The 21497-nt window shown below is 41.9% G+C and overlaps 2 protein-coding genes across 2 annotated transcripts; one reads left to right on the top strand and one right to left on the bottom strand.

Moving 5' to 3' along the window:
• Positions 1-241: 241 nt before the first annotated feature.
• On the bottom strand, positions 242-6389 carry LOC306740621 (rabphilin-3A-like; the record flags this gene model as incomplete). The annotated part of the gene is made up of 17 exons (XM_079222852.1): positions 242-372; positions 475-571; positions 687-768; positions 854-1008; positions 1117-1173; positions 1265-1391; positions 1509-1618; positions 2062-2136; positions 2283-2362; positions 3488-3670; positions 3794-3979; positions 5143-5296; positions 5385-5468; positions 5636-5765; positions 5892-6017; positions 6187-6198; positions 6316-6389. The coding sequence occupies 17 exons, from the start codon at positions 6387-6389 to the stop codon at positions 242-244; spliced, it is 1863 nt and encodes a 620-aa protein (XP_079078978.1).
• Positions 6390-15589: 9200 nt separating this feature from the next.
• vps33a (VPS33A core subunit of CORVET and HOPS complexes) lies at positions 15590-21045 on the top strand (the record flags this gene model as incomplete). Its single annotated transcript, XM_079221838.1, has 14 exons — positions 15590-15691; positions 16049-16114; positions 16248-16375; positions 16525-16711; positions 16961-17077; positions 17190-17364; positions 17524-17717; positions 18117-18243; positions 18553-18620; positions 18824-18961; positions 19156-19293; positions 19392-19560; positions 20163-20347; positions 20450-21045. The coding sequence occupies 14 exons, from the start codon at positions 15590-15592 to the stop codon at positions 20459-20461; spliced, it is 1806 nt and encodes a 601-aa protein (XP_079077964.1). The 3' UTR covers positions 20462-21045.
• Between the last annotated feature and the right edge of the window lie 452 nt (positions 21046-21497).

Raw genomic sequence — 21497 nt, forward strand, 5'->3', positions numbered from 1 at the left:
ATAAGAGAACTAGAAAGAAGAGTCTACGTCAGGGGGAGGGAGGTGAGTAAGCCTGTGTGATGGCCAGGTAGTGAAAGAGGAGATAACACAATAAAGGTGCATTAAGAGACGAATGCAAACCAAGTAGAGGTTTTAGCTCATGCTGTATGTGTGTGTGTGTGTGTGTGTGTGTGTGTGTGTGTGTGTGTGTGTGTGTGTGTGTGTGTGTGTGTGTGTGTGTGTGTGGGGGGGGGGGGGGGGGTTAATCACTAGTAACAGGAGTCTCATTATGCAGGGTGTGCCAGCGCTCAATCCTCTTGTCCTTGTTCTTCAGACACTCATACCAGTGCTTCAGCCTCTCTCCTTTGGCAGTGATACCCAGCTGACACCCACCTGTCACGGAGGAAGTAAGGAGTGAAAGGCAAGCGTTGGTGACAAGGGGCAAGTGGCAATTGTACTTTTGTTTCATCAAAGCAATTATGATCAAATATTTACCGATGTAGTCGTTGGACTTCCCAATATCGTAATCCCAAACGGAGATATCTAAACTCTTCTTGGCCAGGTCACTGTGTTTAATTTCATAGCCGAATTCCTGAAATGTGATCACAAAATTACCACCTACCACCATTTTTCATACTTCAGTTACTACTTTGTGGATGTGCTAGTTTTTTATTATTTGCAGCCCTTCATCTAGAACTCTTACAAACCTCATTAAACTCTGGGTTTAAAGTCCTCTTCTTGATTTGCGTTTTGCACTTGGCCTTCTTCCCCATGTCAGGTTTCAGACATCTGAAAATTGAATATAATGAATTTATGCCATGTCTAGAGTTATACATTGACAATCTAAATGTACGTCTAATCCTGCTCTACCTACATTTTGACATATGGGTCAGAGTAGCCATTGGCATCCATGGCAGCCAGGTGAACACAACGTACAACACCCACGAGGAGCCGATTCTGCTGTGTGCTGTACATGAGGGAGATCAGAATCCGGCCGCGCTCCTCTACCTCTCCGCCATCTTTCCCTGGCTAAAATAGGGGAGTGAAAATAGTTCAGCAGGATGCAGGAAAAGGCTTTGAAAAAAATCTCTGGAGGAATCTGTCATGTTCAGGCATGCTTGGAAATAAAAGCATTGCCTCATCTTCGTAGAGAGCGATGCCTCTGGCTCCCCCGGCTGTTGCAGTTCTCTTTGTCTGCGAGGGGGGAACGAGATTACAGCAGGTCAATAAGAGATTCCGACAAGAAGAACAAAGCATTGTTTGAATGCAATTGAGCTTCACTCACAGGGATAACTCTCTCCAGACACACGTTGAAGTTTTTCTTCTGGTTCAACTTCAGTTTCTTCAGCGCCACTCGGGTTTCCCCAATAAACTCATTATGCCCGAACTTGTCTTCATCACAGACAGACAGCCTGCAATAAAAAGAGAATTTAAATCACTAACACTCTTTAAAAGACTCAACTAAGGGCACATTATGTTTGAAACATAAAAACACGGTAATTGAAGACCGTCTGAGGTGTAGTATTCACCTGAGGGTCTTACGCTGCATATCTTCATCTGTCAGGCCATGGTAAGTGAGTGTCTCATTCCACGCAGGGTTGCGGGTGTTTCTCAAGGTCTTTGTGCGCAACTTGTTAGACTGTTAAATGCAAGTTAGATCAAGACAAGGTAATGTAAATATTACATTATGCGTTAGCACAACGCAAGATCTCACACATCTGTGGCGTGTGCTGTTTTATCACAGGAAGAATCAATATGGTGCTGCTTCCCATCAACAGTTGTTTTTGTCACTCAGCCTGGTCTCCATTACAGCATGGTATAATTATCCAAACAATGTACCTTCACTACATCTAGACATTTATTTACAATGTCTCCATATCTGTTTCTACATCATATCCACTTGCTGGTTCTATGTTGTCGTCAATTCAGACCACAGGGGGTCAGCCTTGAGCTAGGAGAAAGGGCTGTCATCAAACCTAGGCGGTCTAAAATCACCGCCCTTATTTGTTTTTGCTTTGCAGGATATTAAAGTAATACAAATCTTTAAAAGAAAGTAAAACACTAATGTAGGAAATGTTTTACCTTACTAGCCCCAGGCAGCAGATGGATTTTGACATAAGGATCTGCCAGTCCATTTGAGTCCATGGGCTTCAGTCCCTGAGGAGAAATGGAGCACCATGTCCATCACATCATCACGAACAGCAGAGAGCAATTAAGCTAAAGTGCCATTCAGGAGCCTTTTAACATAAACCACTTGATTGTAATTGTCCTTTTGTGTGAGAGAATGCAGATAATAGTGGTACCTTTCCTTTGAGAATGCTACAGTGGAGGCTGTTGCTTTCCTGTTCATAGAGCAGACTGAACTCTAGAGAGCCCAGTGTTGCTGAAAAAGACCCAGAACAGTCATTACATTAGACTACAGAGAGGAAGCAGGTGTGCGCTTGAATCATTAAGTGCATAAATACAGGGAAATATTCTCTTGAAAATAAACAACACTCAACTTGAGAAGAGAAGTGAGAACAACTACCAGCCCAGAATGGACAGAAAAGATGAAGTCTTGACCCTCACTCATGAAACATGCACTCCTCTATTTACCATTATTTTTTGTAAACAGCACAATAATCTCATTAAACGGAGGGGCATATAATATAAAATAAACATTCAAGTCTCAAAGGAAAGCATTCCAAAAATAAAGTTCAGGGTATAGAGAAAAATAGACTGAAATGCTGCCCACACAGATTTTCTTTGGAGGACTTTCAGTGCATAGCTGTTGGGGACAAAATGATCAAATGTCATTTCTTAATTTCTCTTATATAACTGTTAACTTTTCTGGGCTGAGATTCACCCTCAACTTGGTACTCCAAGGACACAAATAACTACTTCCAAAACTAAGAGTCTACAACCATAAGCAGAATTAGTTTATCCAATTAGCTCTTCCACCTTGATTAGATACATATATAGATGTAATTGGTTATACATCAAAATACACAATCCAGCAGACCTCAAATTATGATTATTGAACTTATTACATTCAGTTAGTCCCCACCATAGGACCAAACTGTTCTCACCATCACATCTATATAGAGAGCAGACACATAACACAATTTCCACTCCCTACACAAGGGATTGAATCAAACACAAGGGGGATGTACGTACATCCTGTTAGCCCTGTTGTATTTCAAATTATTTGCAAAGCCCACATTCCCGGACCTCAATAAAATAAATTAACACCCAATCCCCCAGAGAGAGAATAAAGGCCATCTGATGCTGCAGGCACCAAACATGAATGGCATGGCACCATTCTTATCATTAAAATGGGATATTATTATACAGTATCAGCTTAAGGGAACAGAAATGCAATCTACACGGAATGGAAAAAAAAACACCCTATCCGTACCTGAAATTAATGGAACTAAATCACCTATGTCAAACTGTGCATGAGTAGAAATTAAACTAGACACACCAGCTAATGTACTCTATGAGAAGAGTGAGCAGGTGGGATACTCACTGGCTTCATCCGAGTCATAGTCGTTGGCCTCCTCCTCCTCCTCAGCTGGGGGAGGTTGCTGTCGGGCAGGAGGAGCGCCATAAGCAACGGGTTGCTTCCTGTCCTCTCTTGCTGCAGGAGGTGCTCTCTGCTCTGAAGGAACTGCATCAGAGGAGTAGGCCCCTCCATTTCCTGCCACTGGACCTACAACCACATTCAATCATCTGTGAGTGCAAAAAAATGACTAGGGATGCAATATTTGGTTAATGCCTGGGACTCTTTATTAGGATGACATGAAGAAAATATTGTGTCCGAGCTGTCTCTCACCCTGCTGGGCCATGGTGGTTGCTGCAGCAGGCTGTGGTTTGGAGCTCTGGACGGGAACCATCTTCTTCATCGCCACTGGGCTGCCCTGCCCCGCCTCTTCAGGGCCAGCATTGCCCGTGGCCATGCGCACAACTGAAGGCTTAGGGGCCACAGGTGGGTAACCAGAACGGCCCTGTGCCTCTGGTGCTAAAAATAAGAAAGAATAGCATAATACAGTAAACCCACAGACACACTATACATGGGGGAGACGTGCATAATCACACCAAGTCAGGCTCCTACTGCAGTGGGATGTGTAATACTCCCAAGTCTCTCTCTGGATACTTTTGATGTTGCAGCTTTTTCGTTGCAAAGGCATTGACCTACATACAGTACACTACAACAAGCTGTGGCAGCCTACCACTGTACATGCAGAAGCTATATACAGTCGTCTGCTCGTCTGCTCCTCTTTTCTTATGCAAGAATTACATTGCTCAGGTAATCACATTGAAAGTGTGAAATAATGTGACCCATCATGCCAGCACCACCTGGAGGCTCATCTCATGTCACAGCAGGCACCTTCCGGCGGTTTAATTGAGCTGTTCATCCCCCTCCTCTGCAACAGTGGGCGGTACTGCCAAATTTGGGAAGCAGATAAAAGGTTTGAAAAGAGCAATGAGAGGCGGGTTGGAAGAAGACCTGTGTGCAGATGCTGATCTAATAAGACTGAAGAGGTGGTGCTTTGAAAAATGCTAGTTGCTAGCTTCAGGAGTGTAATACAAACTCAACTGCACGATGGGTCAAATGTTGAATGTTGTCCCATCGGGTTTTTGTTGAGGATATCAATGTGATACCAACTTCCAAAGTTGTCCTACCAAAATAATGTCATCCCTCAACAATATGCCATTCTACTATCAGTGGCACACCATAGATCGACAGCATGACTCCTAGCAACACAGGTCACCAGATGTCAGTCTGCCATGGGAAACACCCACCCAAAGGCTTGAAGCATTCATGCTCAAAAAAGGGTTTTAAACCCTTATTTTTAAATATTCTACTGTGTAAAATGGAAAACATATGATCAATAGCTGTAGGATTTATTTTATTCACATATTGAGTATTCAACTTTCAATTTGACAAAAAAACTGTCAACAGGCAGTACTGTTGAGGAATGGAAATCTCACAAGCAGCTCGAATAGAGTGGCAGATCTTTTTTTTAAAGATTTCTAGATAACTTGAAAACCTGAAACTTTTGGTACAGAGGCAGGAGACCGACTCTGACTGAGGGTGATAAGGATATATACATGTTTCCCAATGCCAACATTCAAAATAACTAAAAAGACCCCAGGCCCAAGCTGAAGGGGCAGATCTACCTGGTGGTTGTGGTTGGGTTACTGCCTGCCTGGGCTTACAGGCTTGGGGCTCCTTAGGCTCTGCCGCTTCCTGGGCTTTAGATAATGGCATGGGTGATGGCAAGAAATGTTTGGGAAAACCTTTGAAGAACCAGGCACCAGACCTCTTCCACACCTGAGAAATAAAACAAATGTATGAGTGTTACAGACTTTCCAACGGACAGTTGAACTATTTGATTTGTTTACTGGTGTAAAACCCTAACCTCTCGCTGTTCTCTGCAGATCTTGCATAGCCACACAGCACGTGGCCGACTGCTACACTGTGTACCACACTTGGTACACATGTTCTACACAACGGGAGAAAATTAAGATTTCCAGCTGCTCGCCATTTACAATGCTTTCATAAATAGTCATCTCATAGACCATGACCTATTGTGTTTCCACAAGGTTTGTATGATACGCAGCAGGGAAGCAGTTTTTTTTTCTTGTAATAATTGGAGGACTCATTACCTACCTTTTTGCAGTCCTCACACACCACTGAGCTGACCCCAGGTGACCCAAACTGCTCCCCACACAGCAAACAGCGGGACTGTCCATCCCCACACACAGTCTTCTTCATGTCATCCAGGCGATTTATCAGGCGCCTGCGACACCAAAAGGGGGTTGATCATCCCATGTCTAAAGGTATGCATGACCTCAGTCTCAACAGATGATTTTGTTTTTTATACACGGACTTCGGAGAAACCGCTGCATGTTCTACAATTTCTCACCCAATTCTCTCCTGCTCCATGGCCTCCATTTTCTCAGCACGGGCAATCACACTGTTTATGATCTCTTTCTCTTCATTTGTCAGGTCTGGACCAGGACTAGGGCCTGGCTGCGTGGTCCAGTTCCCCCTGTCAGACAAATATGTTCTCCAGTTGAGGTTACGCTGCTTCTATAGTAATAACCAATCATACATTTGCATACACACAGCATCAACATATTACACAGCTTTCTGAAAAGTTACATATCAGATATACATGATGCAGAAAAGGGAGTAGGAGTAGGAGTGTGACTACTTACTGCTCTTTATCACTGTGTCAAAGATCACGCATCAGAGGAACGCAGGTAAATCAAAGGTGAGTACAGTGTGGGTTAGTAGACATATAGTGAAGATTGACAATACGAAAAGGTTCTGACAATCATGCTTACCTAGCGTGCATGGTCCTCTGCCTGTCGTTGGACTGCCAGCGATCCGAGCTGCTGCTCATCACTGTGTCCGTCATGCTGCACTATCAGAGTCTGCAGATAGACACAAAGACAGATATGAATTCAGCTTGGAACAACATTGATACGAAGTTGGCAGCTTTTCCTGACATTAGTTTAAGAGCTCTTAATTTGGGTGGGAACAGATGTTTGTTTTTATTTATTTTTTACACCTCACTTGGTGTTGTGTGAGTCCACACTTTTTGCCATCCTCTATCCTTATCTCATACTTATACAGCACTGACTTAACTGCCACTGTGGTCTGCTCTCTCATCAAAAAGGATATTGCGTGCAAATTTGTGAGCCACAACAGTGCTGACCGGGATTTGGCAAGTCACCAGATACACTTTCATTAATTGCCACACAGTGATGTAGGGCTGAATAAAAGGCAGCTGATGATGACCTCACGTTAGTGGCCATCTTAAGCCAAACAGATAAATAACAAATACATCTTTTAAAGTTTCCAAAAAAGTAATAATCTTCCCTTCATCTACTTGCGTCCTATGAATTTAAGCCTGACAAATCAACAAAATATAATTTTTTTACAACGATTTGTGATCGTTCACGATTGAAGCAGCGGCTTTTGTCCAAAGTGATGTCCGTGTATTCACAGTTGTCAACCACCTCTACTCTTTCTCCGAGGATGCTGGTAGGACCGGGTGTGTGGTCAGGTGTGATGGGGAGGGATGATGATCCGTTTATAAGATCTGTTGCGCAGTTATTGTCACCCTATGTGGTGAAATTAGTACTGGATTGTTTGTGGGATGGTTGTGTCGTCAGAGTATGTGAAGTATTGGTGCAGGCTGAGAACTCAGCCCAGTGCAAATGATGACCGGGGGAAACAGTGAACTGTCAACTGGTTTTATTTCCCACAAAGCCCTTATCCATATGATACACCAGCAATGTAATTAAATTTAATTTAATTCTCAGATTGACATCGTAAAGATAATACAAATGATGTCAACACAAATCACTGAGGGTTTGCCAGAGGGCAAGCCTACTCAGTGTGTGTGTGTGTGTGTGTGTGTGTGTGTGTGTGTGTGTGTGTGTGTGTGTGTGTGTGTGTGTGTGTATGTTTGTGGGTGCTCCTGTGCAATTGTCTTCAAGCCTCTGTCAGGCAATTCATGGAGGGATGCTGCAGCAGCCGTAGGCTGGAGGATAGAGCAGTGTATGTCCTGAGGGTAAGTGCTAGCAGCCAGAGAAGAAAAAGGAGCCACAGGAGGATATAAATGTCTCTCTGGAGCTCCATATGTCCAGAATTATGATGGTGCAGGATGTGGAAAGGGCAGGTATTGGAGAGATACCATAAGGAATGCTTAATGATAAGGCTAAAAGGAAAATCAATACATTTCACAATACATTTTCAGCTTTTCACAGCACTATAGAAGCTTGGAGAAAGTGAAGAGGGAGCGAAAGGGAGGGGTACACCACCGTCTCCCTTATTCAGCTGCTCGCATTATGCTGCGTAACGTCGTGGTACATACCTTTTGAGCTCTAATCTGTTGCTGCACTGCTTGCAGGAATCAAAGAAAAACAGCAAATGTGCTGTGCTATCAATAGACACTCTAGGTGTGTTCATTTCCCTCTCAAGCTGCATGCATCCAGCCAACAGTGGCAACACAGTCTTCAGGGAGTATTTATCATTTTCCACTTCTCAGCAGCAGTCTGATGGTTCAGACATTACTCTGACTGTACTGCATATATCATATACACCGAAGTTCTCATGCGTGGTCCTCCTTCCCTTGCCAAAATGAATTATGCCACTTTTGTCTAACATGATTGTTCTGGAGAGGTGGATGGAGAGAGACAGATGGGAGGGGGCAGTCAGGCATTGGGCTGGGTAATCACTGACTCAGACAAGTCAGAGCTCTCTGGCGCTGGGGATAGATGTTACTGCATCTCAGAAGTGAACTCTTTACCAAGGTGACAATCCAATTAGCATGCAGGAAATGCCACGCTTTTCTCATAAGGAGCTGTCAGTACAGGCTTTCATTCTTCCAACATGGAAAGGCTTGGTTTCACTTACTGTGCAGTCAGCTAAGGTTTACATATCAGAGGTATTCTAAATGTATCTGAGGTAAATTATAATTACTATAATGTCAGATTGACATCACTATGACCCTCAGTCGATCATCCTCGATGCTCTTGAGGTTATAAATGCAACTAATCTGTGTCATCTGTGACTCTGACTTGGTGCAACAGTCATCTTGTACATGTTTTCCTCCCATATTGGATGAGTCAGTCAGGTGGTTAATTCTTCTCTGGAGAGCAGCAGATATTTTCCTGTGGGTTTTGTATTTTCCAAAATGTCGTGACGCCTCTATGACTTGATGATGCTTTCAGCCTTGGCTGCAAAGTGGTGCCATTAACTGTTCAAGCAACCACACAACAGTTTCTACAAATACACCGGGCATGAATATAATCAGATGATGTGTGAGATGACAATAGGAAAGACTGGAGGGAGAGCATCGACTCAAGTTGGTCATCTGTCCAAGTCATCCACGCAGCAGAATCTCTCCAAAGTAGAGTTTCTTATGAGGGTGGAGAGAACCAATTTAGAAAGCTGTGTCTCCTCCTCGGGTCTTGGAAGGATAGTCGATACAAATCTGCATCCGTACATCTTCAGGGATGTATGCATACACAGCCCCCAGAGCACACCCTGAGACTAATGTTGTTATGTGACTTTTGATGGCAGGTGTATGACTCATTACTGCAGAACATATGACTAGGAAAGGAGTAGACCTGAATAAGAGCACTTTGTTATGGCTGACAGCCTGTCAAGATTTTGTTAATTGCTTGTGGAAACAAAAGCTGAAGAAAGCAGCGAGAGTGACAATGAGGCAGCAGGACAGTGAGGATTGATACAGCATGGTTTCAGAGGGTGGGGAGCATCTCCTCTGTTCAGCAAAAAACAATACGTAAAAACAAGGCATCCCTAAAAGCAATTATCACTGGAGTGTGATTTTCTTGACTTGACCGGTACTTGGTAACATATCTAAAATATAGTTTTGTACCCTCTTTTGTGTCAATCAATGCGATCAATGTGAAGTCCCACAATTAGTTTCTCTTTAATTTATCTTTCATCAAGCCTCCATTTGTATTTCCATACCGGGGGCTACAACATACTGACGAAGATCGGATGTCGCCCTAAAGCTCTGCTGTAGCCAATACCCAATCATCCCCCAACACCCCTTATCGTTGACCAGCAGAGTCCCTGCAAGCTTACATCAGCACTTTCCTCCAAAACACTTTTCAAGGTGCTGATTCTAAGTAGATGTCAGAGTAGATATTCATGTCAGCATAGCATATTTACCCTACCAATGATTTAATAATCCTGGTGAAACCATGCATGTTTTTTTTAGGTTACTGTGACCATAAAGGTTTCATGAACTGTAATGCGCCCTGCTTTTTCCTATTTAAGACCCAATAACCTTGCAAACCATACACAATTTTTCACAGTGGTGCAAAAAACTCAGCTATAACATTTTTTAAAGTTAGCTATTACTGGGCATGTATTGTCCTGTGTGACTTTATATTCACAATTTGTCATGTTATGAAACATGGTTAAACCAAGCAACATTTATTTGGTTGTGAAGCCTGGATGTTTGGTGTAAAATTGATGCAATACTATGTCTTCTTCTCTTTTTATTATCCTGCCAACCGTTTAAAAACGTTGATGTATAGTAAATGAATCTTCATTTTAAATGTTAAAACTGCAAAACAAATCTTATTAGCCGAGTTAAAGAAGAAAAAGAAAATAACATATTTAATTTCATCCTGATTTTTCTTCCTCTACCATCTGGTCTGGCATTAATTCAGATTGTTTTATGTATTATGAAACAGAACACAGGCTGAGATCCTCAGACAGAAGAATCTTGGCCGGTCTACAGTTTCAACTCAAGTCCTGTGGTGATCTGGGACATCATGCCTAATCAGGGAAGACTCTTTCATTCAAATCTCTTATTCATTCACATCTATAAATACAGACTTTTATGGAAACGGATCAGAAGTCAAATTTACCAAAATCTTTGGGACACAGGCAACGCAATATTAAACCAAAAGTATCATAATTTCCAATCAAGCTATCTCAATTTAGAAAGCAACATCTTATTGATAACTAAAAGACAAAGCTTTTATGATTAAGAATGTAATGCAAAAATGCAATACTCATTAATGTGTACTGTTCTGCATATTGTTGACTTATGAGTCATATACAGACCTTTGCTAAAGATGAACTAGTTGACAGGCTACATGTCATCAAAAAAGTAGAACAAGCTGCTCCTTCACATCTTCTGGTGACACGTGGGCTGGTGGTAGTTGGCTCTAATGTCAAAAAGAAATTCAAAGTCTGAGCAGTTTTAAAACTTATAACTGGTACCACCACACAGCTGACCTATGAACACAAGTAGTTTAATTTGGTTGATTGGAGCACACCCAACCTAAATGGTTAGGAGCGGTAGTTTATACTGAATGTAATGTCACAAGCATGTTTCACTTGGTAAACTATTAAAACTAACCAACTCTTCTCAGTATTTCAGTTGCTGGAAGCTAATGCTCACACACCAGGCATGCAGGGCAAATGGGAAGTGAAGGTAGGAAGGACCAAATAAACAAGAGGTAGCCCACTCCCAGACTGAGCTGCCAACATAGCAAAACACTTAGGCCTGGACCTGGGCAGGATTGTAAAGCACTGCACCAAGAAGCCCTCCACTGCAGGAAAAAAACATCACTCAGCATTTCTTAATTATTTAAACCTCCGACCCACCATTGCTTTGCTCTGTAAGTCCCGTCTTTCATGCCTTAGTGCACGCTTTCTGTACTTGGCCCTGTATCAGGCATTATGTACAGAACAGTGAATTTGGGTCGGGAAAAAATCGCAGAGCTTCAGACAGAAATTATTCCACTCTAATTCGGGGGAAACAATAAGGACGTTTGTTGGTCTTTAAAATCTGTGTCATTGACAAATTGTTCATGTTATGACAGTGTTGTTGACAGGTACCATCTGTGGAACCACCTGTGAGGGCTTTTCACCCCTTGAATACGTGAGTGTTTCAAAAATACACACTCTTGGCAGGCATGTCTGCAGGTCCCGCAACGCTACAGAACAAACAGGAAAGACCATCCAGTGACAAGCATGCTGTTATCCTGCTAACACTGTCAACAGGGTGGGGGCTGTGTTTTTCATTCTTAAATCAACTCACTGAATTAGCAGGCTATATCCTATGAGTCTCACTAGTAATAATCCTCAAATTTAGCAGGAAGAAATTGTCCTTTGGTCCATGCTTTATTTTAGAAAAGAAGTAAACAGCTATGTTGAACATGGAGCAATCCAGCAAGAGTTTGCAGTAAGGCTCAAATGTGCTTGGCTGATGGGGATTCATCCCAGTAAGGCGTAGGACTTTGATATTTGGCTGCTGATGCATTGGCCAGTCATGCTCCTTCAATTACCTCCCATCTTATCTCGGGGGAACAAGTACGACCAGACTGGGGCATTATAGTCACACTATGCGTCAATTTCCTACGAACCAGAATTGGCCTGCATCTGGTGGTCTGTGGAGACATGGTTCTTAAATCAGATCTCTTATCAATCCCTCAGTGTGACGGCTGTTATTCTGCCTCTTTGTTGCTCTGCTTTGAAGATCTGGCACGGTTCAGCTGCTGGATATCTGACCCTCCCTCATGTCCGACCAGTAAACTAGCAGGTACAATGTCCCTGGGTGCTTTTAGCAGATCTCTGTTGGCAAACAAGAGCTTGTTCTAACCTGAAAACACTGCACGACTAACAATAAGCTTTGGTCTAACTTCTGAGACAAAAACCCTGATATAAATCTTGGCTATATGACTTAAAATATAGCCATTGGTTATTTAGACTTCACCCTGAGCCTCTGGGACAATAGCATTTAGCTGCCGTTTTTTTTTTTGTAGATTCGACCACAGCCCAAATGTATTTTTGATTTTTAACTCCTTGTTCTCTTGAGGGAACTTTGCTTGAAGGCCACAACAATTACAACTGCCTATTCCAATATGCCAGAGTGTTTAGGCAGATCTAATCACCTGTTTCAGAGACGATGGTGAATCGACTCTCATCGAGCAGTGGATGAAAATTCACTCACCACATATACTGCTCCGATTAGAATTTGAAGATGAAGCCACTCCCTTGTGAAGCTCGGCCACAAACATTTTTAAATATGCTCGAAAGTAAGGCACAGAAACCAACATCTATTTTTAGTATAACATGTGATTTGGGTCTTAAGCTCCAAATATGGATTGTGAAGAGCACAGAGGAACATAGAGTCATGCACCTTTACCAACTGTGGCCATGGTAACGGCAAGATCACAAGATGAGAATCAGAATGATTAAAAGATGCGTGCGTGCATGTGTGTGCACCAGTCTATGTGTTTGTAGTAGACAATACAGTACCTGTGCCAAATTTCAAAGCCCATGCAGCGGAACGGGTCATTGTTGCAATAATAATGTCTGTGGATCATCTCTTGTATCAATAAACATGGTTGCAATTTGCAATCTTGCTCGGATGGTTGAAAATACAGAATGTTTAGAGAGACAAGCTGAAGACATGGAATTATGGGTACAGTCGCTTTGTATCCTTCTGTTTTAAATTATGCAGTTAGCGTGCAGAGCACTTACTTCATTCCTCCATCTTTTTTCACCTTTTCCCTTAACACCCATGTTTCCTAGTGCTCTCCATCTCTCGTTTTCTCTTGTTTCATGTGATGACACAATTTCCCCCTTTTCTCTCTTGACTAATTCCAGTCTTTCTCTGGACAGAAAACAGTGGGCTGGCAGAGAGACTGAGTAATACACAGAGAGAGAGGTACCAGCAGAAGGGTGTCGTCCAATCACTACTGTGGTTGCTCATGTGAGAGGAGGCAGCTGCAGATATCTACCGTTCATTCAGTCTTTTCTCCCCTCCCCCATCTAATCCCCATGCTTCAGGTCTGTAGGAGGAGTTGGAGATGGTGGAACCAACGGCGAGGCGGATTCCCAGCTTCTTTTTTCTGTCCTTCTTCCATATTAGCACCAGGAGCAACACACACTGCTCTGACCCACTAAGTGTAATAAGCATGATGAGATAACATCACAACAAGTATGTGACTGAATCACCTGTCCTGTGGCACAGCTGGAGTTGAGAGCTGCCCTGCCCACATCAGCATTTAGAGGCATAACTGATGTTTTCCTCTTAGTCTGCAGGCATATCAAGCCCTAGTGCACTCCTAAAAATCCTGCAGCAACGCCCAGGGACCGCAACCACACAATCTCCCACATTATTTACTAAGTCTGTTTTCTTATGTCAGATCTACAACAAGGAAGCACCCATGTTTTAGGAGTGCAGCCAGCCAAAAGTCTTGTTTTAATTAACGTTAAGATGGATTTAGCAAAACCTATTGAGCTACACCAAGAGTTATATTCATTGGCCATTCATGAATAAACTACTAGTTCATCGCAACATTAGAGCATGCTGTAGTAAATCAATGCAACAATTCGAAATAAGGAGGTAATCAGCTCTATCAACACGCCTGTATGAATGACAGGAGCCTTCTGCTGCAGAGCAATGCTTCCAGTGAGACATGTTTTCACTAAAACAAAGGACTCAATCAAATGTTAATTTACATAATTTGTACCTCATATAGGTTAACTAGCAGCAGCTCAATTCATTCTAAGTTGCACTGCATGCAAATGTTCCATTTTCATTAAAATGAGTAAGTAACAGGCTCATAAAGGATTCCATCAAATTAATAAATACAGGCAATACAATTTGCTCCCTCATAAGAAATCATTTCAAGCCCATCTCTCTTGTGAATTAAATGCTGCATTCATTCAACTAAATGATAATGTTCTAATGTACTGAGTCACTGACCAAACGCAATAACATCACAGAGATTATGGTTCAAGAAAGCAATGTTTAAAATAAACCTTCGAATGAGATCATACAGCCTACCTGAGAATCCAGCCCTGCTTTTCTCCCTCCTCTCTCTCGGGGAGCTGTCAGGGAATGATGCGGACTAAATGTCTATGCAGCGCCTGGATACGACCACAGAGTCAGTCATTGCGCATGGTGCCTGTCACCAAAACCCGTGTTTTTATTTTTTTGCCTGGAGTAGTAGTCTACTGCTCGAGGCACAGCGGATCACCACAATGTGTGGGAACCCGTATTCTATCCTGCGTGGTGGATGGAAAGCCCTTGGTACCCTGGCAAGGAAACCCCTGGATCTGAAGTGATAACACTGATGCTTAAGTGGGCAGTCATCACCTGATCCGATTGTCTCTTTATAAAGCGCATATGTCCCATCATCAATGCTGCCCGATTGAGTTATTTTCTATGAGATTATGTACAGTATATCCTATGCCCTGTTGTGATTTGTAACTGCGCTTCATGGCATTTAAACATACACAACATTATATGGTTGTCGCTTTATGACATTTTAACATACACACAATGATATGGTTGTCCCAAGTTTAACTGGGATTTAAATGTAAAAATAAGCTGCTATCTTATTTTTTTCCTCTATTTCCCTTTTCATTTTGTGTTTATTATATATGTTTCCATATGATGAAATGTGCTGGCACTTTCCTTGCAGCAGCAACTATTACGTTTCCAAATGTAACCACTAATATTCTAACATCAGCGTCTCAATTGTCAGTGTGTCGCCCCTTTGATTCTTACTGTGCAGAGATTACGCCATCTATTGGATTGAGTGATTACTGCACCAAAGAAAGGATGAAATCTACCTATTTTGCTGAATAACATATATGCCTGTGTGACATGGGTGCACTCGGCACACAAAGTGCCAAAACACACTCACTGTCACATACTTTGGATTTACACCAGTATAGGCAGAGTTGTTAGCCGTTACGAAGCATATTTGCCACACCTACACAGGAAAAGACTGGAGGCGAAGCAAGAGGCTTCTCCTTTCCTACTTCCGTATTCGTCTCTCACTTAGAATACTCAAATTGTAAACGTTTCACTCTGATACATGTGGTGTACGCCATATACTGTATATACACATAAAGATATGTTTAATATACCGATATCTGTGTGCATGTCAGATGCAAATATATCTCAAAATGTACGTCGCTAAACTGGAAGGAATTTAATTTTTCAGGGAACTATCTTGATATCGTGTCATCTTTTGTCACGTGGTTGAGTTTTTGCCGCTGTAGTCACCTGATCTGTCATGTTGATGCTGGTAGAGGAACATGGCTGCCCACCTATCGTACGGTAGAGTAAATTTAAACATTTTGAGAGAAGCAGCACGAAAAGAGCTTCGAGAGTTTTTGGACAAATGTGCGGGAAGCAAGGTAATGCAAACACAACGAGTAAAACATGGCCGACACAGCGACAGTTATGCACACCCATGGATCCGTTCAGCTTGTCTCTTGTAGCTGTCAATGGTCGACACCCCTTGCAAACTACATTCAGGTTATTTTAAGAAGTAGTTATATTTCGAGTGTGAATATAGTTTCTACACTACGTCTGATAATAGTTACAGGTGTATCGCCATGTCGGTTTATGTTTTCCATTATTTTCATTTTTTATTGGAACAATGAGCTCACAGCTAAATCATAGATGACACTGACAGCAAACCTTTCCGCATTCAGGGGATTTCCCAGGTGTTGCTACTGACATACGTGACTGCATGTGCTTTTGCTTTGCAGGCCATCGTTTGGGATGAATATCTGACGGGACCTTTTGGATTGATAGCACAGTACTCTCTACTGAAGGTGAGTGCTTTCTATGCTCAGTTTTTGTATCGTGAAAGGAACCAGGTGATGTTTCAGACGCCAAAGACACAGTAATGCTGTTTGTTAAAGGCAGATCAAACACATGCTGTGTGTTTATTACTGTGTTTTTCAGGAACATGAAGTGGAAAAGATGTTCACCCTCAAGAGTGGCAGGCTCCCTTCTGCTGACGTCAAAAATATCATTTTCTTTGTTCGTCCTAGACTGGAGCTCATGGACATCATTGCTGAGAATGTATTCAGGTCTGTTCATGTGTCTTGTTTTCAAGCCCCACAGTTTTTAACAATGCTTGAAGCATATTTATGGAAAACAGGGATTTTAAGTCCCTTCTGTCACTTTGCCAAGCTGTTCATAGTATTTATCACCTTTGTCCTGGATTGTTTAACTTCAGCGAGGACAAGATGCAATCGTCACGAGACTTCCACATTTTGTTTGTGCCTCGGCGGAGCATGCTGTGTGAACAGCGGCTGAAGGAGCAGGGTGTGTTGGCCTCCTTCGTCAACATTGACGAGTACATCCTGGACCTGATCCCCTATGATGGCGACCTGCTCTCCATGGAGTATGAAAGTGCTTTCAGGGTGCGTTTAACTTGTACATTTCAGATCAACCATTGTGCTGCTCTATTAGGTATCTATGTGGTGTTATTCAGTAGAGATTCAATTTCAAATCAGCAGCAGTTCATTATTATAATTATTATGACATAATGATAAGTACTGTTCAAATTTCTAAGATCTCTTCAACTACATCTTTTGAAGTTAACACATTTTTTAGCTGCGGTTTATTTTTTTGGTCATAATGTGTGTTTTTCTCCCTCGTTTCTCTGACAGGAGTGCTACTTAGAAAATGACCAAACAAGCCTTTACCACACAGCCAAAGGCCTCATGACCTTACAGGCACTGTATGGCACAATTCCACAGATATATGGGAAAGGAGAGTGTGCTCGAGTGAGTATTGTGCCAATTGGAATCATTATTTTAAACTGCTAATTGCACAGCAGCAGCCAGGTGAGTGAGTGAGTGAGTTTGTTTGATAAATACATTCTCTGCTTGTTCTCAGCATGTTGCCAACATGATGCTGCGAATGAAGAGGGAGTTTGCCGGCAGTCAGAATCAGATCCTTCCAGTGTTCGATACTCTGCTCCTCCTGGACCGTAATGTTGACCTGCTCACCCCTCTGGCCACACAGCTCACCTACGAGGGGCTCATTGACGAGATCTATGGAATAACTAATGGTCAGAATAAACCTTTGTTGACTCCTCGGTTTGTGTGAATGTCTGGTATGAATGCATGTCACAGTTATCTTAAATCTGCTTATGTTTGTGTGTTTATTGAATATCCTCTGCTTCTATTTTTGATCGCCAGTCCTTGTTTTCACTCCCTCTGACTCAAAGGTTATGTGAAGTTGCCTCCTGAGAAGTTTGCGCAGAAAAAGCAAGGTGAGGCGAGTAAAGATTTACCCACAGAGCCCAAGAAGTTACAGCTCAACTCGGCAGAGGAACTGTATGCAGAAATACGGGACAAAAATTTCAATGCTGTCGGAGCAGCGCTCAGCAAGAAGGCCAAAATAATTTCAGCGGCCTTTGAGGTTGGTCTTGCCTCATCTTTGCATTTTTGCCTCCTCTAAAATTATTATAATTTCATATTCATTACAGTAATGTAAAATTGTTGCAATGCCTCGTGCTTCCAGGGAGCTCCATTGGATTACCTCCAGACATCTCATCTGATCTGGTTGTAATCTCTTTGGCCTTTTACCACAAAGGTCATAACAGAAATTCATGATGTTAGGGAAATGATGACAATCGCCTAGAGATAAGATAAAGTACTAATCGATCAAGCCTTAACAAGACCAAACAAATTGCCATTCTTCCGATATTTTGATTGTAATACAAGTAATAATAGGATAATAATATCCAATTTATTATAAGCTCAGCAGGTAAAGGGATATTTATTTATTATTTTTATATGTATATATTTTGTCTTTCAGGAGCGCCACAATGCAAAAACAGTGGGAGAAATAAAGCAGTTTGTGTCTCAGTTGCCCCACATGCAGGCAGCTCGAAGCTCACTGGCCAATCACACTTCTGTAGCAGAGCTGATCAAGGATATCACCAGTATGAAATAACTTTCTTTTCCCCTTAAACTGCTTTGTATTTTATTCTGTTTGCATTTTATACTCCTTCTCACACCATATTTTAATTATGACAAAATAAAGCCTAAAACCTTCATACAATCTTTATTTGAAAAAAATAAAAATACAAGTAACCATTACTATTACTACGCAGGACAGTAATGATTTTAATTTTCCATGGTTTTAAGGACTTTAGAATCCTGTATTTATTTCTTCTTACACCATTGTGTGTTTAAGGTGTCATCTAGGTTTGTTATAATGTCATAAAACTAATTAAAGTCTCATGTTTCAGCATCTGAGGCATTCTTTGATAATCTAACAGTGGAGCAGGAGTTTATGACTGGAGTCGACACAGACAAGGTATTCTTCATTTATCTACATATTTTTTTATAATAATAAAAGATAATGTCATATCAGTATGTGTTCCATGGTTTCATTTGATTTTGTTGAAATAATTGTGACTGAATGTGAATCTGTTTTTCAAGTTTTGTATCTTCTATAAAAGAGAAGTGATCTACTTACTTTATCTATGGATGCGCAAGAAATGTTGTGTTACTATCCAGGTCAACACGTATATAGAAGACTGCATTGCCCAAAAGGATCCACTGATTAAGATACTGCGTCTGGTGTGTATGCAGTCGGTCTGCAACAACGGCCTCAAGCAGAAGGTGTTTGACTACTATAAGAGGGAGATTCTCCAGGTAAAGTAAAGGACTCAAAGATCTGTTTTTGGTGCTTGTCTTTTTTGTGCAAATAATGTAAATTCCTTTTGCATCAACAACAAACAAAAGTGTGAATCGGAGTATACTGTGGCTGTATTCTTCAAAAACGACTATTAAATTAAACTGGTCGTTGAAGATTTTTTAATAATGCCTTTATTTTGTCTATTCTGAAGACTTATGGTTATGAACACATACTGACATTGAACAACCTAGAGAAGGCAAGTCTGTTGAAGCCACAGACAAGCTCAAGGAATAACTACCCCACCATAAGAAAAACCCTCAAACTGTGGATGGAGGACGCCAATGAACAGGTACACAATTTTAACAACGAAAAAAGAACTCTGAGGATTAAGCCTATGCACTTTAAAGAGGACCTTGACCTCACTGCCTGTGTTGTTGATTTCCTTAGAATCCCAACGACATCTCCTATGTGTACAGTGGCTACGCTCCACTAAGCATTCGACTGACCCAGGTCTTGGCCAGGCCTGGCTGGCGTAGCATCGAAGAGGTGCTGAAGATGCTTCCAGGCCCACACTTTGAGGAGAGACAGCAGCTGCCTGCCGGCCTTCACAAGAAACGTAAGGACAAATGCAAACTGGGTCTGCTGTTTGTCCTGCTGCTCGCTAAACAGAATAAAAGTTAACGACCTCCAGCCTGCTCCGTGGAGATAAGACACCGTCTTTGTTTTTTGTCAAAGTCAAATTCTGAACAACAGCAGATTGATGGCACAAAGCTGACAATACCACAGTCACGCTGTTTGTGTCTTTGTAGAAGAGAAGGCTAGTGAAAAGCGAGCTATCATGCTTCATTTGCCAGTGACCACCAGGGCTTTCCTTCAGTTTCCTCCATCTTTGCATATTGGCAGTGGTAGGTGTTACATTGATGTGAATAATTAATTTAATTATACACTCGGTTTGAAATGTGCTAATTAGAACAGTGAGTTTGGGCATTAGACCGTTGACTTGTTTCTACATGCTTGCCTCACATTGGATTTTAAAAGGTGATAATAAAGGACTGTAATCCAGGGGGAGGGAGAAGACTAAATTAGGGTTTTCACAATTTGGTGCTTTCATGTTCAGTTTTATTTTTGTTAAAGTAAGACATTTGCTTACAGTAATAGTTCATTTAGCTCTTACCTTTTTTGTTTGAGTGACATGCGTCTCCTTTTACTGTCGTACAGGTCAGCAGGGGGAGAACCGTACAACGCTGGTGTTCTTCCTCGGTGGAGTGTCGTATGCAGAAATAGCCGCTCTTCGTTTCCTCTCTCAAATGGAAGACAGTGGGATGGAGTATATTATAGCCACCACAAAACTCCTAAATGGCACAACTTGGATCAAATCTCTCATGGACCGGCCTGAATCCCAGGTATCCTGAGTCTCCTGCATGTACACCTGGTCACATCAAACAACCCATCCAGCCATCAGAAAAACTCAGCTGCTGTTTTTTATGTCCATCCGTGTACTGCAGGTGTTTCATTGATGTCTGAGTGACAACAGGCTCGGTAAAGGTGCCCTGTGGAGATTTCTTTACTCTTACTGATCAAAATGTGTTGTGTATCTTTGAGCCCTGAAAAACATTTGAAGAACATTTGAAAGCTGATTTATTGAATATTTTAAATAGCGCATTGTTGTATCCACATTTCCTTGCTTGTCTTTGCTGGTGATTTAGTACACTTTATCCACAAATCAGTGGAATAGTTTGAACCTGGCAACAGGAATTTGTTTCAGTCACCTGCAGCCTTGTGCATGTGCATGATACAAACACAATGTTGACCCACTTGTGAAAACATTGCTTCTTGTGGTGAGAAGCTCCACAAGGTACCAAGATTATGTTTTTTTGCTGTCCTTGATTGGCACCGAGGCAATATAATATAGAGCTAGTTTAATGCAACTGTTTATCATACATCCCTTTGTTCTCTGGTTATGAGGTCACTGTAAATACATATGTATGGTTAAAAACTTTTTGGATGTTTGAGATGCTGTCACGCATAAGATAATTAAAGGTGCACTTCTTCAATGTTTGAAGGCTTTTGTAGGCAGCTTTCTGTGGCTTTTGCTGGGCTAGTAGGCAAATAAAGTCTTTACTAACTGAAATTCGTCTTAAATTTCCTGATCATGTAGGAAACCATTTTGCTTATTGTTTACTAGATCATTTTCAGAAAGCAAATTGTGATAAGGGAGAGCAGATGAAGGGCAGGGATGGGGAGTGTATTCGTCAGCAGCGGTCCAGCTCTCTGAAGGAGCAATTAGCGCAGTAACAGGCCCCTGATCAGCCGATAATGGCCCTGCACTGTCTAGAGAGCTCAGCCCACGGCAGCCGATGATTTGACAGTGCAGGACACTGATTGAATTAGGAGGCCATTTGCTCCATGTTCCGGGAGAGGGAAACTGTGCTACAGGAGGGTGTTTGATCTCTGTTTCAGTCAATACCTTTTCCGTGCCTTACACTATGAACATAGGGAGACCTGCTGACAGCACGCCGATATTTTGGTGCACTGTTCTTGAGTAAATCTATG

This window comes from Taurulus bubalis (genome assembly GCF_910589615.1).
Source record: "Taurulus bubalis genome assembly, chromosome: 8".
Lineage (NCBI taxonomy): Eukaryota > Metazoa > Chordata > Actinopteri > Perciformes > Cottidae > Taurulus > Taurulus bubalis.